The sequence below is a fragment of the Zootoca vivipara genome, chromosome 9 (genome assembly GCF_965207765.1).
Source record: "Zootoca vivipara chromosome 9, rZooViv2.hap1.1, whole genome shotgun sequence".
In the NCBI taxonomy this organism is placed as follows: domain Eukaryota; kingdom Metazoa; phylum Chordata; class Lepidosauria; order Squamata; family Lacertidae; genus Zootoca; species Zootoca vivipara.
This window is the reverse complement of record NC_142592.1, coordinates 43,169,866-43,186,786: the sequence shown is the minus strand read 5'-3', so window position 1 is coordinate 43,186,786 and position 16,921 is coordinate 43,169,866. Positions and strand designations below refer to the sequence as shown.

Sequence of the window (16,921 nt, the reverse complement as noted above, 5' to 3'; positions counted from 1 at the left end):
CTTTCGCATGATGAATTCTGCATATAAGTTAAATAAGCAGGGAGGTTGGGATTGCGATATAGACTGATCTTCTCCAATCCACTGCTGAGTTTTCCAAACTTGCTGGCATATTGAGTGTAGCACCTTAACAGCATCATCTTTTAAAATTTTAAATAGTTCAGCTAGAATACCATCACTTCCACTGGCCTTGTTATTAGCAGTGCTTTCTAAGGCCCATTTGACTTCACTCTCCAGAATGTCTGGCTCAAGGTCAGCAACCACACTACCTGGGGTGTACGAGACCTCCATATCTTTCTGATATAATTCCTCTGTGTATTCTTGCCACCTCTTCTTGATGTCTTCTGCTTCTGTTAGGTCCTTACCACTTTTGTCCTTGATTATGGTAATCTTTGTACGAAATGTTCCTTTCATATCTCCAATTTTCTTGAACAGATCTCTGGTTTTCCCCATTCTGCTGTTTTCCTCTATTTCTTTGCATTGCTCGTTTAAGAAAGCCCTCTTGTCTCTCCTTGCTATTTTTTGGAAGTCTGCATTCAATTTCCTGTATCTTTTACTATCTCCCTCGCATTTTGCTTGCCTTCTCTCCCCTGCTATTTGTAAGGCCTCATTGGACAGCCACTTTGCTTTCTTGCATTTCCTTTCCATTGGGATGGTTTTTGTTGCTGCCTCCTGTATAATGTTACGAGCCTCCATCCATAGTTCTTCAGGCACTCTGTCCACCAAATCTAAATCCTTAAGCCTGTTCCGCACTTCCACTGTGTATTCATAAGGGATTTGATTTAGATTGTGTCTTACTGGCCCAGTGGTTTTTCCTGCTTTCTTCAGTTTAGTGGAATTTTGCTATAAGAAGCTGATGATCTGAGCCACAATCTGCTCTAGGTCTTGTTTTTGCTGACTGTATAGAGCTTCTCCATCTTTGGCTGCAGAGAATATAATCAATCTGATTTCGGTGTTGCCCATCTGGTGATGTCCATGTGTAGAGTCGTCTCTTGTGTTGTTGGAAAAGAGTGTTTGTGATGACCAGCTTGTTCTCTTGACAGAACTCTATTAGCCTTTGCCCTGCTTCGTTTTGAACTCCAAGGCCAAACTTGACAGTTGTTCCTTTTATCTCTTGATTCCCTACTTTAGCATTCCAATCCCCTATAAAAGGAGAACATCCTTCTTTGGTGTCATTTCTAGAAGGTATTGTAAGTCTTCATAGAACTGGTCAATTTCACTTTCTTCAGTAGTTGGTGCATAAACTTGGATTACTGTGATGTTAAAAGGTCTGCCTTGGATTCATATCGAGATCATTCTATCATTCTTGTTGACTATGAGGGCCACTCCATTTCTTCTACGGGATTCTTGCCCACAGTAGTAGATATGATAGTCATCCGAACTGAATTCTCCCATTCCCTTCCATTTTAGTTCACTGATGCCCAGGATGTCAATATTTATTCTTGCCATCTCATTTTTGACCACCTCCATCTTACCAAAGTTCATGGTTCTTACATTCCAGGTTCCTATGCAATATTTTTCTTTACAGCATTGGACTTTCCTTTCGCTCCCAGGCATATCTGCAACTGAGTGACCTTTCGGCTTTGGCCCAGCTGCTTCATCAGCTCTGAATCTACTTGTACTTGTCCTCCGCTCTTCCTCAGTAGCATGCTGGACGCCTTCCGACCTGAAGGGCTCATCTTCCAGCGTCATAACTTTTATATGCCTGTTGTCTTTGTCCATGAAGTTTTCTTGGCAAGGATACTGGAGTGGCTTGCCAGTTCCTTCTCCATGTGGATCACATTTAGTCAAAACTCTCCACTATGACTTGTCCATCTTGGGTGGCCCTGCACGGCTTAGCTCATAGCTTCTCTGAGTTGTTCAAGCCCCTTCGCCACGACAAGGCAGTGTGATCCATGAAAGGGATGATAAACTTAGTTGTTCTCTAAGGTGCTAGTGGAAGGAATTTTTTAATGCATGTTTATCATACAGATATTTTGCCAGATGTATATCAATGCAAGAGTAGGGAAGTCCCTTGTAAGGCAAGATCATTCATGCAGTAATCCCTCACTACATATGTAAGCAGGGCCATGGTGGACCAAAGGTAGATACCAGCTACATTGCAAATATCAGCCAGTACTCAGGTAAGTCATATATCAAAGGAAGAGGCAAAAATGTGATTCCTGGATATGGTTTAGGATTTTTTTATTTAAAAAGTTTTTTAAAAAATAAATTGTCCTATAATTGTTATTTTAAACTTTCTTGTTAGCTGCCCTGATCTCTGAGATACAAAAATTGAGATACAAAAATTTACACCACAAGTCATCCTTTCATAACATACACGGCAGAATTTGCTCTTTTGGTGAATATATGAAAAGCTCATGCCACCCTTCCACCACCACACACAAAGACAAACACAATGGATCCAAGTGAATTCTCCAGACATAAGCCATGCATTTAAAAAAAGTTTATTGTAAAAAGTAAGTCCCCTTCACACTCCAAATTCAAATAGACTATATAGAAAATACAATAAGGACCATTAATCAACACCCTTGTGACAGCATTATTAGACTCTACAAAATGGAAGTACAATTGTACTTAAAAGTTTTGAGAAACTGGCAGCTCAGGCAGAGCTTCTTCCCACGACCAGTTTCTGAACAAGATACAACATATTGGCATTGTGACACTCCCACCCCATCCCACATGCTATGCAAAATAGTCTTATTTGTGTGCCATACGCTTTACAAGCTATATCAGTGCTCTGTAGGTGTAGTGAGGAGGTGGAAGGGCATTTATCCTAGCAACCGTCCACTGGGTCAGGTTTTTCAAGCTGGCACACACACTTCTGACAACCAGGCAGCTGTCATTTGGGCAAAGAGAAATCAGCTGCCTTTTTCTGGTCTTCTCCCAGAAAGTGGGAAGAGATAGCAAGGAGAAGCAATGGGAAGTTTGGATTCAAACTCTTCATGCTCTCTCTGCAATGTATGGCTTCATTAACTGTGACTTGCAGTCACCATCCCCTGATCCCCACCTCTAAGCAAAAAGCCACATTGGTAAAATCAGAGTCAAACACTCTATGAGCTGGATTAAGTAGCTCAAACATATTTACTTACACTCACGCACACACTCAGTATTTGTCATAAAGCTGGTATATAAATAAGAAAAAGCTCAATATTTTATTATTAAAAATAAGCCTGCCCTTTAAATTGTACAAAAACCAATGCAAAGTCTGGGGGGAAATCTCCTGAATGTGGTGAGCTTGAAAAGAGAGAGAGAGATATGGAGTATGTCAGGAGCATTTCCAAACGCAAACAGCAAGACTGCCTCCAAAGAACATGTACAGCAGATTCTTCACCTCGTGGGTGATCTCGAAACCAAAGCCCTCCCCAATCACGACATGCCAGGAGGAGCCAAACTTCTTGTCCATTGTCTCTTTGATCATCTTGGCAGCACTCTGAAGGGAAGAAACAAGAGATTCAACAAGGAAAGGAACAGGAGCCAAAGGGGAAGGAACAGCAAGTTAGAGAGAAAAATGGATTCGTTCTCATATGCTGCTGAAGATCATCAACTGGAGAGAGAGAGAGAAATACACAAATGCACACGCTGTTTTATCTGCTGTTCTTGGCTTCATTATATAACTGCTTTTAAAAACACACTGTTGTCATTATGCTTATCAATTATATGGCAATTTTTGTTAGCTTTGATACATTTATATTTTGGTCTTGAGATGAATTTGTAACTTTTATTGAAGTTATCTTTTTAATTGAAATTAGTTGCTCCACCAATTTAATCAATCATGTGTTTACATGGGAATTTGGGTATTTTGTATTAATATGATTCTGGTATTGTCACTTGAATTGTTTCCAATTAATGTTGTATTGGCTAATTAAATTTAATTTCAAGTCAACTGACAGAGAGATCAAACAATTTCCCCCCACAGACACGGGAGCTTAATAGTAATGTGTGGAATGCCCTCCTATCAGATGTCAAAGAGATAAACAACTACTGACATTTAGAAGACATCTGAAGGCAGCCCTGTTTAGGGAAGTTTTTAATGTGTGACATTTTAATGTATTTTAAATCTTTGTTGGAAGCCGCCCAGAGTGGCTGGGGAAACCCAGCCAGATGGGCAGGGTACAATTATCATCATCATCATCATCATTTATCTTCCTTATCAATAAAAAATAAATCAAATAAATCCAAGCACGCAGTTCTCAGAGATGACCAATACCTCATTGTTGGTAGAGTATTTCTCACACGCAGTAACACACAACTCCATGGTCTCTACTCGCATCTCCTCTGGCATGTCTGTGTGCTGGAAGACAATGCAAGGAAGGCCATCAGCCACAAAGCAACCCACACTCCAAGACCCATCTAGGAGCCACCACCTCTTCTTTCTTTCATGCTTGGCTACGAATGGGCAAAGGATGAAAAGTGTAGAAGCCAGGCACAGGAATTCAAGAGAAATCCTCTGTGACTGAGAAGTTTATTTACGCAACTGGAGTACCTCCAACCACCCCGTTTATAGAAATGGCAGTCCTGAAGCAAGACGTCTTTCCAAGCTAGAAACAGCTCTGAGGCACATTGGTTTTCTGTCCCATTCTCTTCCTCCCATCCTTACTGGGGGCAGAAGCATGCCAAAGATTTTCAAACCTAGCTGTTTGCATTCAAATATAGATATGCATAACAGTAAGAAAAACCTTGCTAAAATAAGTTAGTTTCCAGTTCTTGCACTTGCCATACACACAGAGACTTTCAAATGCCAAGATCACTTTGCCTTTAGAAAATACGAAATGGTTTCCAATAATTCTGCTTTCCTATTACACAGGTAAATGTCTCAGCAGCACATGCTAGAAATTACAATACTCCATTCCTAGAGAGATTATAATCCTGCCCATGTTTATTACTTCTGTGCTAAAAATAATGTGGAGGCAGGAAGTGAGCAAGAGCATGCTAATTCCACCCCTTCCCCATACAGCAGGGAGACTTGTTCTACTTCTGTGGCCTCCCCATGCAATGTAAAACCCAATCTTTCAGAGTCTTAAATCATGGATGGAGCCTACATAAGTAGAGGGAATTGCAACAGGGGTCAGAGCTAGGACACTCATTCTCACTCTTCCTCCTCCTGTGTTGACTTAACACAGAAGTAGTATGTGTATACAGGACTTATCTTTCCTCCACATGCCTCAAATGTTCCTTGCCTTGTAATATCACATGCCTTTTCCTCTCTTTCCCATAGGCATCTGGTTGGCTACTGTGAGAACAGGTTCCTGGCCTAGATGGGCAACAGGACTGTTCCAAAAGGCTCTTCTTCTGGTACTCTGTTTCCCCTTCCAGTTTTCTTTCATGCCTTCATGCACACCACTTTCTTTTGAGCAATCGTTCAGAAATTGTTGAGCCACTGTAGGTAATGACCACAATGACTTCTGCTTCTTCATGTGTACTTTATAAAATACATGATCATAAACTCTTTGGAGAAGAAGCGTGGGATAGAAATTTAATAAAGAAAGAAGATGGTGTTTGCTGAGCAATAGACACACGTCCCCATTTTAACAAGATTGCTGGGCGTGCTTCGTGCAATTGTATTTTTATGAGATATACCAATAAAGTGTCTGCTTCACCCCACACCTCAGTACTCCTAGTTAAATTAAGTAGCAAAGGAAAATGGAAGCTAATGGCACCAATCCCCCACATCTCCTGATCCAAAAACATATCATACTTCATTATTCCCATTCTTACCCTGATCAGTGGAAAGCTGTGAAGTCTCTTATAGTCCGCCTCCTCCTTTTTCCCCTCCCCAGTGTCTGCCATTGTCTGTCCACTGTGACCCTGGGAAGGGGCAGAGCAGCCTGTAGGGAACCAATCAAGGGCAGACTGGGAAGCAGACTGGGAAAAGGCTAGGACCTTTTAGAATTCAGTCTGAACAGTTTTGCAGAAGCAGGGTATTCCGATGCTTAAGAGAAAAAGAGAGGGGGGAAAATAGTTCAGTTGACATATCCTCAGGATGAGGATATCACACATGTGAGATCTTTAAAAGAGTCAAAATAAAGAATGAGCCATTTATCTAGTCATGGTTATACATGGCTAGATAACATACATGCATTATGATGCTATAGTTTTAGATGATAGTCTTTTTTGCAACAGTCTGTTGTTATTAGCATAAGGTGTAAAATTGAAATGGTAACAATATTAAAATACTGTGAAAATCCCAGCCTGGTTGACTTTGCTACTGCCATTTCAAAATGCCAACTCTATTTTGCAAGCAAAAGTTTAGAGAGTAGCAAGTCTTCTTGCTTGTATATTCCTTTCTGTCACTAAAGGAACAATCCCCTTTACATCCTGCCTAGGTAAAGCTAAAGGGACCCCTGACCATTAGGTCCGCTCATGACCGACTGGTGCTGCGGCGCTCATCCCGCGTTATTGGCTGAGGGAGCCAGCGTACAGCTTCCAAGTCATGTGGCTAGCATGACAAAGCCGCTTCTGGCAAACCAGAACACTGCTAGGTTGGCAGGAGCTGGGACTGAGCAACAGGAGCTCACGTCGTCGCAGGGATTTTAACCGCCAAGCTTCTGATCAGCAAGCCCTAGGCTCAGTGGTTTAACCCACAGCACCACCCGCGTCCCACTACATCCTGCCTAGTTAACAGCTATTCAATCAAATGTGTCCATAAATACTTTGAGGTATAATTTAGAAATTTTATCCCTCCTGGTCTAATTAAAAAAAAAGGCTGACACTTAAAAAATGCTTATTTCGTCAACTTTAAGAATAGGAACTTAATCCCACAATAACCTTCTCTGATTAGCTTTGCACAAGCCCTACTTCTTGCCAGTCTTTGGCTTGAAATGGATTGATTAGCTGACAAAGGTGGGTAGACATCTTTCTGCTAACCCTAAAGATTTTCCCCCAGGCTGGAGATACTCTAGGTTGAGAGATCATGAATTTGGAATCTTTCAAAGGACCTTGGAATATGCAAATTGTGAGCCCTGCTTTACACTATCACCCAAGCCAAGGGATGAAGAGAGGCATCAACCTAGGTAAATCCTATATTTTGCCATGTTATGCTATTTTTGCCAGTTTATCAAAAGCCACTTTTGTGCTTAATTTCCCCCTAAAAATGTACACTCAATTTTTAAAAGATCCATTGAATGCTTGTTTACATGCCTTCTTGGGCAGGGGGGAGTACTGATATGAGAACAGCGGGCCTAAAAACAGTTTTTCTTTGCAGTTGTTGTTTATTCAGGGGTATCCAATTAGCCCTTATACTTTGGTGACAGTTCTAGAAAAGCAGTCCTTGGGTACAGCTTAAGTAACTAAATGGGCTTGGATTTTATTCCAAGAGATGCAAAGAACCTTTCTGTGAGTGAGTGTAATGGTGGCTGATGTAGGTGCCTTTCTTCCACTGATTGGTGGACATATCTTTGTGCTCTGGTCTCTCTCTCTCTTTCTCTTGCAGGCAGGTATTTCATGTTATGCAATGCCTCCCACAAGGACCCATTTTGTGACTGCCACAAAATTCCAGATGTGCCCACTGGCCCCCAAAAGGTTTATGCTCTAGGGTGTCTGAGACAAGGCAGGGAGACATCATAAGTCAGTGGTAAAGCCCATGCTTTGCACATAGAAGGGTCCAAGTTCATACTGTTGCAGCTCCAGTTAAAAGGATCAATTAGCAAGAGGCAAGAAAGATCTCCGCCTGAAATTCTGGAAAACTGCTACTAAAGAAGGCAATATCTGATAGAGAGACCCCTAGCCTGACTCAGTATGTCAGGCTCACATGTTATCGAAATATCAACATCTGAAGCAGCTGCTTACACAGGAAGATATCCAATATTAGTCATACTCAAAGTAGGCCCTTTGAAATCAATGGATGTAAGCAGCTTAGGTATATTGATTTCAGTGTGCTCACTCTGAGTTCCCATAGCTGAGCTGTAAATGAAAAAAGCACATTAAAAAAAAATTAACGCCAAATGCCAACTTCCTGGAAGAGAAAAAATTCGCTGTTCTCAAGAGACTGGCAAACATGAAACATCCATTAGCGCCTGGGCACTTGTGTGAATGACTTTCCTCTTCCATTAGTAATGCTCCCTATCCATGAGTACAGCGATGGGCCAAAGGAAGTAACCTGAACAGGAGACGGTATGTTTAGGTTTGTCTTCTGCCTTCTTCGTGGATTCTACTGTTCCAAGTTCTCCCCTACCAGACTTTTTTTTTTGCATTTGCACAAAACATTGCAAGAAGCCCTAAAGTGGTCTAAAGCAGATGAGCTAGAGAAATGATCCGCGATAGCGGAACATTTGGTGCCTTTGCTGCTCCCTGAGGAAATCCATTTCATCCAGCCTAGACCTCTTACCACGCCAGGCTCCGCGTCAAAACCCAGCCCGCGCCCCGTGAAGATGGTAGCCTGGGATGATCCCCCCGCCCCAAGGGGGTCGGACCCCGCGAGATGCTGACGGCAAGAAGCGCGCTTCATCCTGTGAGGGACCAGAACCGCCAAACCGAGCGGGCTGGGAGCGCTCCGAGTGGCCCCTGGCCGGCTGTTACGGAGGTGTGGTGGGGGGCGCTGGGGTCTCCGGGCGGCAGGAGCGTCCAAGGCTCCACTCCGACGGAGCGGAGAGGGGAACGGGGCGCGCCTCTGCCCGCGCGGGGAGCCCGACCCGCCTGCCCGGCTTCTCTCACCTGAGTCACCTCGACCCGGAGCCCCAAATACCAGCCTCCCTGCGGTTGTTAAGGAAAGGAAACGTGCTTGTCTTAGCAACCGACGCCGGAAGTCCCGCCTTCCCCCTTCCCCCATAGGGCGAGTCGCGATGGGCAGAGGACGCTGGGTAGGTTGCGAGCGCTTGTCTGTCACGGGAAAAAAGGTCCTTCAGGATCGTCGGCCGAGCTGCTGGCGGGAGTTGCGGGTGTCTATCAGCTGCCGGATGCGGTTTGGGAAATAAATAAAATGCCTAGGTGCTGCAAAGCGGCACCAGAGGTTTTGCAGCTGTAATCGTGTTGTAGGAAGGAAGATGTGATTTGTCCAGGCAGTTAAAGGTGCTCTGGCCCCGTAGGCACAGCACAAAGCACCAGGCAGTCTCTTGTCTCTCTCTCCGTCACGTTGGGAGGGGAGTATCCGAGCAGGCGTGTGCCAGGGAACTTTATTTTTTTTAACCTAACCTAACCTAACCCTGTGTAGACCCTGAATTCTGTATTTATTAAAAAATAAACTGAACGGTTGTGAATAATTCAGATAAAAATACTAAGGGGGCATAGGTGTTGGGAGAAGAAAGGAAAGCTGGGGGAAATAGGTCAAGGCAAGGTGGTCAGAAAAGAATCTGGATTTACTGGTACATCTCTGCATGGTTCTTAGTACTGTAAGTGCCCATGATTTCTGATTCCCAATTGTTTCACAGGAGCAGCAACGAAACGCCCTAAATTATACCGCTGGAGTGAGAGCTTTGGAAACGGGGAGTGGGGTTTTATTGAATCCTGGAGGTGCTAGTAATGAAACTTGGATCCCGCAAGCCTGTTACAATGACAAAGAACATTAATTTCACTCATGGAGAAACAACGGCCCGCCCCTATCTGAAAAAAGAGAACAGATACAAAGAGACGTTTGAGTGAAGAAAGGGGAATACTGCCCATCTTCTTAAATGACTAGGTGAAATGGCATTGCAGCGAGAGAGGGAAAGAGTGCAGGAGGAGGCTGCAGTTGGAGCCATTATCCCCTAGTCTCAGTCTGAGCAAGACTGACCCTACCACTAGAGCTTAAGCAAAGTGGGGCAGTGTTATGAAAGAGCAGCCAGTTTGCTTGGGAGGAGAAGAGGGGCTGGTGGTAGGATTGGCATACTGTATTTTGAAGAGCGAAAAAGAAGACACATTTGCCAACTTCTACTTTTAACTATTGATTGCTATGACAAGAGGGTGTGTCCTGGAAAAAGAGGACATACGGCAACCCTGCTAGATGTTCTGCTTCAGGTGTCAAAATGTTGTTGTTTCGTCGTTTAGTCATGTCCGACTCTTCGTGACCCTATGGACCATAGCACGCCAGGCACTTCTGCCTTCCACTGCCTCCCACAGTTTGGTCAGACTCATGTTGGTGGCTTCGAGAACACTGTCCAACCATCTCGTCCTCTGTCATCCCATTCTCCTTGTGCCCTCAATCTTTCCCAGCATCAGGGTCTTTTCCAGGGAGTCTTCTCTTCTCATGAGGTGGCCAAAGTATCAAAATACAGTAACTTAATTGTCCTCAGGCACCAGGCACTTTGGTTTGATGTGGGGCAGAGGCACCATTTTCTCCTCTGCCTCAGGGAGCAAAATGTATTCGGCCAGGCCTGAGTCTGACAGTCATGACCCCAAAATGATTCTTTTAAACCTCATTGGGCTGTAATATGGCCTCATTGGGCTGTAATATGTGGCTGGTGGACTGCAGCTATTACATGTTAGGCAAACCAGACTGACAGAAATGCTAGTTAACCCAAGTGTATTGTGTATTTGCAACCTATCTGTTTGGCTATTCACTCTTTCAGTTCTCTGCTAACCTTAAGTCTTATTTATAGTGGCTGATGTTTCTGCTTTTTTCCATTTGCTAAATTACACATTCTTTCTGGCTCTCAGGACCTCTTGAACCATGTCCTATTTCTTTTCTTCCTTTGCAGCTTCCTTTTTTGATTGAGATTATATGCGCTCCCATTTTGCATCCCTAAATAGCTCCTATGTGGAATTTTAAAGTTTTTAATTTCCTCTCCTTACCTTTTGTCTCCACCATCTCATTTCCTCACCACCACCCCCATATGCCATCATAGCAGAAATGCTGTTAATATTTTTTTTAATTGTTCAGCAATCTGTTGTTGTTTTTTGTGTGAAATGTGCCACACTGGTCCATATTTATAGTTTTTCTTTTCAGCTATGCCATTTTTATTAAATACCGGTACTTTTGAAATCTTTTATTTTTCTGAGGAAAATGTTTCTTTGATCTCAGTCAACCCTTCCTCCCTTTCTTTAGTATTTTTACTCTGCTGTAAAAAACAACAACAACCCCGCACACATTTATCTATGGTTCTGTTCATTCTCCTATTTACTGTGCAGTTACCACATTTCCTGTGCTAGATTTTTAGTCTGTGTCGCACATTATCTGAAATGCATGTGTATCTTGGACTTGGTTATAAAATCCTACTGTTTGAAGCGTTGTTTCTCAAACCAGCTTCACACCAGCTGGAGTCCTTAAGGCATTGCTAATCCATCTCTAGCTATGCAAATACCTTTGCATGGGCTATAGACATCCCTGTTACATCAAGGCCCCTGGTGTGTACACAAACAGAAATGAAGCTGACACTAATGAAGCCATGCTGATGCATGGGGAAAGAGCTGTGAAACACACTGGAAAAACAACAGCTTCACCACACTTCAAAGTGGTAATGTGAACACACCCTCTGTGTTTGAAGTCCACCAGAGTTTTCTGGTTCTGTTCAAAGCAGATTGGCACATTTCCTGATACGCCATGAATATGCTGGCACAGCAACCACAATAGTTTGGAGTGTGGATTCACTGGTTCAGATATAGCCACCTGTGTGAAGCTCCTGTGTGTGTTGCAGCTACATGTGCTTGCAGATCATGAGTACTGGTTGAGTAAATGTACAACTCATGTTGCACTAACCTGTAGATTTGGGATGGTGCTGAGACAGCACTGGAGACAAAGCAGAAGATGCTGGCCCAAGCATTGCAATGAACATTCAACATCCAGAGTCATAAATGGTTCTGTATCAGTGCCATGTGGATATTTCTCTGGTGCTTCCTAATGCCTGCTAGTTCACGGGCAAGAGCAAACCTTGCAGGTAACACAGAACTGCACCTCTCTATAGTTGCCAATAGCTGTGAGGCTGCGTGTGAAGGGTGGCAGGAAGATTAGGGCAGGGTATATAAATCCAGGAGCCGCCTGTTGGTGGCTGCTTGAATTTCCATCGCTCAAAAAATAGAAGACATTACAAGATTTACAGTCATCCTTGTGGTATAATAAAGTCTGGAATCTGGTGATAGCTGAGAAAACAACACACAATTGAAAAGTCTCAAAAGGATCTGAAGAACATTTCTACACCATTTAGTGGGAATTTATTGCTTAAGCAGCTGCAAATAATCTGCAAGGTTATTGGTACTAGTAGTGTGTTAATTTTGGACCTCATAACTGCGTTATATAAAAATTGTTCTCTGCTGATCTTATTCTGTGGTTAATATTAGATGAGTTGTTCTGTAAGGTGACAGTGCAAAAAGTATTCTACTTAGATGTATATCCCATAATTGCAGTTGTTAAGTCCTTTCCCTTTTTGTTACAGAATTCAATAAAACATTTATTAAAAAAAAACATCCAGGAGTCACCAGCCAATTAAAAATGGGGCTTGATGTCTGGTACCTGGATTGGTGAAGAGGATAGGAAGAGTATTATTTTGCCTCCTCAGTAGCTGCCCTATTATACCTGGTCAAATTATTTGCCCCTTTAGCCTGCCATTATTTACCGTACTCTGAATAGCAGCAGACTTCCAGGGCCTGTTTTCTCCATCTGATCCTTTAAAATAGACATACCAGGGATTTGAACCTCTAACCCTCCTGCTCTCAAAGTATGTGCACTAACATTAGCCATCTGCCACACACCCCACCCTGGCAACATGCTGCTGTGTGTAGGATCTGGCTACCTCCTCACTTTCTTCAAGGATGCCAAGCATTCCCGTTTCTCTTTTCTCCTCACTTTGATATATAATTTCCTTCTAGAAAGAAAAGTGATTTTTCAAGTTTTTGCAAGTTTTGCGTGGAATGTGCAAGTGCCACTCAGTGTGTGCGTGTGTAGTGTGTGTGTGTGTGGTAGTAGAAACTGTGACATCACTAACGGGGCCATCTTAACGTTTTGCCATCAGAAGCCACAAGGCCTTTAACAGTGTGACACTTCAATTCTCTCTAGCTCAAGTATCTGCAACTGCATTTGCTTAAATTCACCCCTCCCCTTGTTGCCTTCCTTGCTGTCAAATTTATATGTAAGCTCCATGGTGTCAGCGACCTGTATTTTTACTATTATTATTAGGACCTGTAACGCACATCAATAGTGCCTTATGAAATAATCTCATGCGCTGCGGGGAGCTCCTGGTGGCAGGGGGGGCTCCTAGGCGGGGAGGGCGGGGGGGAGGGAAGTCCCAATTGGAAAAAGAACCATTGCCTCTCTCTTTCTTTCCTCTGGGACTCTCGGTGGCAGAGGGAGTGCTGGGGGGAGGGGAGGGAGGGAATGGGAAAAGTTGTTAGAAAATAAATCTATCAGAAATAAGGATACTATTGAAGTAAGATTGGAGAGTGTGGAAAATAGAAAGGGGAATATGAGAAGAAAACTGCTAAAGAGGAGTTAAAAATGAAAATCAGAAAAGGGGGGAGGTAGGGGAAGCCCATAATAATACAATGATTTTAAAGGAAAGAAAGGAACAATTATTAATTGTTCCTCTTTATTTTTTTTCTTTTTCTTTTTCTTTTATTTTTTATTTTTGCAGTTGCTTTTTTTTCTTTTTTTTTCTTATTCCTGGGTTTTTGTTTTTTTATTCTTTTTGGGTGAGTTTTGATAAAGTTAAGATAAATAGTTGGGGGGACACCCACTCTTCTTGTTTCCCTAGGATCCCTCGGTGGCAGGGGGGGTTCTGGGGGGGATGAGGGGGGGTGGGGACAAGCCCAGCTATGAAGATGCACCACCTTCGACTGTGCACTGTCCATGGGGATACCTGGTGGCAGGAGGGATCTCAGGGGGGGTGGGTTGGAAGAAGGAGGAAAATATGTTATTTTATGTTTATGTGTCTAATTTTCTTTTTGTTCAGTTTATATGCAAAACCAATAAAAATTATTTAAAAAAAAAAAAATGAAATAATCTCATGCGCCCTCCATCATCATCATCATCATCATCATCATCATCATCATCATTAATATACCACCCTATACTCAGAGGTCTCCATGAGCACCTATACCGTTTCCTGAACTCTAAAATATTCATGAAGTCTGCCATTTTACACAATACCCTCAACATCCTAAAGAGAATCAAATATAAACACCAAAGTTTATTGTCAACCATCAAATATACAAAAAATAAAATAAAATACATATGACACATACATCTGTGAGCACATGTCAAATCCTGTTTAACAACTGTACAAAAGGAGGAGGGGGGAGCGAGAAGGAGAGTGAGAAAGTGACCGGTGGTCTAATTCTGCCCTCAGGCTTGATGCACTAAGATCACAGTGTTTTACAACTTGAACATGATTGCTTCCATCCCCTCACCGACTCCTGCGTAGTCTCCTCTCTCGGAGGGGTTTGGGTCCCCTTGGCAACAGGACAGTTTGATAGCAGCTTTATATGTTATAGTTTTAGTGGGTATATGTTGCAAGACTGGTGTGTATCGACATGACACTAACAACTCCACATAAACTGTGGAGAGCTAGTGTATGTGGCTCCAAATAATGTTATAATGGGATGAAATTGGGGGTTGCAATGGATGACCTCAGGGTCCCTTCAGGCCCTGTGATGCTTACTTGTAAGAGAGAGGTATGCCAAACTGGTTGGACTAGCACAGGCATCCCCAAACTGTGGCCCTCCAGATGTTTTGGCCTAAAACTCCCATGATCCCGAGCTAACAGGACCAGTGGTCAGGGATGATGGGAATTGTAGTCCAAAACATCTGGAGGGCCGAAGTTTGGGGATGCCTGGACTAGCACGACTGCTGGAGACTGACTCAATGACTCTGGTAATGTAGTCAAGGACCCTTAATGGAGAACCATGTTAGGGAGATAGCTTTGTGTAGCTGGAGTCTTCCGGAAGAAAGAGCCATTCGTGAAGCAGGTCTTGCCTTCTCCCATGTGCTAATTCTGTACCTATGCGGAATATAAATAGTCCTAACTGTGACTCAGCTATACAGCTGCAAATAAAATGTTTAAAGTGTGTTTTAAGTGCGAAATAGAATGTGACACTAGATGGCAATGGTGAGCCTTATGGAAAATTCAATGTATTTTTTAAAACGCTTTTTTTAAAAAAAGCATTTTCAGAAATTTTTTTTATATGTGTGTAGATCCCACCCCAGTCAGAACATAGAGGGCTGAACTGCTCTCCAGGAAATCCCAGTGGTGTTGGCAGTTTCTCTGGAAATCTGATGGGGAGCAGCAAACTCTGGAGATCTGTCGACGGGTTCAGTTCTGTGAATCTCCACCTATGCTCCATCTGAATATGTGTGTAAATAAAACATATATCACACACTACCAATAACCCTCTAGTAGCCTCTTTCCGAAGGAAACAAAATCCAGCAATGCTTCACCCCTGGATTTCTCGTCTTTGGGAGAATAGTAGGCTCCTGTGGCTTATACTGTATCTACCCTACATGTAACAGAAGGCAAGTGGTTATATGCTAGATCAGATATCATTGCCTCCAAATATTGTTAGACCAGATGTTGTTAGCTCAGTTGGTTAGAGTGTGGTGCTGATAACACGAAGGTAGCAGGTTCGATCCCTCTAGGTAGGGGACAGCTACATATTCCTGAATTGCAAGGCATTGGACTAGTTAGTAGATGCTCAGGGTCCCTGCCAACTCTATGATTCTATGAACTTCTGGAGGAGCACCACCACATTGGCTATTCTTGCTCTAGATCAGGCATCCCCAAACTACGGCCCTCCAGATGTTTTGGCCTACAACTCCCATGATCCCTAGCTAAGAGGACCAGTGGTCAGGGATGATGGGAATTGTTGTCCAAAACATCTGGAGGGCCGAAGTTTGGGGATGCCTGCTCTAGATCTACTTTGCCCATTAAAAGTGCAACATATAAAGCAGTCCTTAAAGGAGGAGCCAGAAATCTATGAAACGACTTTGTCCGCTCTGCCTTCTCTCACCCCTTTTGTTGAGAGAGAGAGAGAGAGATCCAACATGTTGTATCACCAGTCATGGCAAGTGGTAAGTTTAAGGTGAGGGAGGAAGCAAAATACGACACAAGCAATCACAAGATCCCCAAAGGAAAGCAAAATAACTCACAGGTGCAGTTATCAGTGGGTTCACAGATTTCAAAACCATTGTAATATATCAGGCACTCAAAAGGCATACAGACTTCCCCAGCTCCTACATTTCTGACCCGCAGCTAACCAGCCACCCTTCCAATCTCTTCCCAACGTCTTCTTTTCTACTAGAGTAGGGAAGACTCTCTCGGCAGCTGCTCCAAGAGTTATCGTAAGTCCCTCCCCCTAAGTGGCACATTGAGAATGTGTGTGTGGGGGGGGGGAGAGATGGCAGGGATCAGAACAGGAAAAAAGAACACAGCTAGATTAACTGCACGGACATGGCCTCCCACCTCAGAATATACCCTGTTCAAGGCTGATGCACACACAGCATTTTCTTTTACAGGGTTCACACATAAGGGGTGAAGGGTTATCACGGGCACAGTCAGCAACAAGTCACGTGGTCACCAGAGGAGCTTGAAAAAGAACCATGGCAGTCCATGGGAATTCCAGTTTGATGGCTGTCCACTGACAACGTAAAAAAAAAAAAAACCCAATCCTAGCCTGGGTAGCTTTTAAAAACAGTTTTAAGTCTAGTTTCCAGAAAAGCAAATTTCAAGGCTGCTTCCGCCCGCTCTGCTGCTGCTAGTAGCATGTCTTTTCGTGAAGCTGTGCATCTTAAATGAATAGATGCCTTTTGTGCTTAGTGCTATCCCTGGGGCCAGAAAAACCACTGGCTAAGTGCAGGCAACCCTACAAAATTCAGGTTTCATTTATCTGTGAATGTGTGCTGGGAGAATAATTCAACCAGGCCTTTGGCAGATTAACAGTCTATGTCCTTTTAAATGTGTTTGGAGGAGAGGGGTTATTGGTTTGTTTTGCACTTGTTCTTGTTTTTTATTTTATTTTTATATTATTATTATTAATAATAATAATAATTAAATTTATATACCACCCTTCATCCGAAGATCTCAGGGCA

The 16,921-nt window shown here is 43.1% G+C and overlaps 1 protein-coding gene across 4 annotated transcripts; it reads right to left on the bottom strand.

Annotated features, from left to right (window-relative positions):
- Nucleotides 1-2,428: 2,428 nt before the first annotated feature.
- On the bottom strand, nt 2,429-8,714 carry DNAL4 (dynein axonemal light chain 4). Of its 4 annotated transcripts, XM_088676662.1 has the most exons (5): nt 8,650-8,714; nt 7,786-7,899; nt 5,716-5,929; nt 4,208-4,291; nt 2,429-3,430 (listed from the first exon to the last, which is right to left on the bottom strand). In XM_088676662.1, exons 3-5 carry the CDS (start codon nt 5,785-5,787, stop codon nt 3,266-3,268), a joined length of 321 nt encoding a protein of 106 aa, XP_088532788.1. In that variant the 5' UTR covers nt 5,788-5,929; nt 7,786-7,899; nt 8,650-8,714; the 3' UTR covers nt 2,429-3,265. The 4 variants fall into 4 exon arrangements, with proteins under 4 accessions (XP_088532788.1, XP_088532789.1, XP_060135809.1 ...); XM_088676663.1 differs by lacking the exon at nt 7,786-7,899 and having other exon boundaries at nt 8,324-8,714; XM_060279826.2 differs by lacking the exon at nt 7,786-7,899 and having other exon boundaries at nt 8,425-8,714.
- Between the last annotated feature and the right edge of the window lie 8,207 nt (nt 8,715-16,921).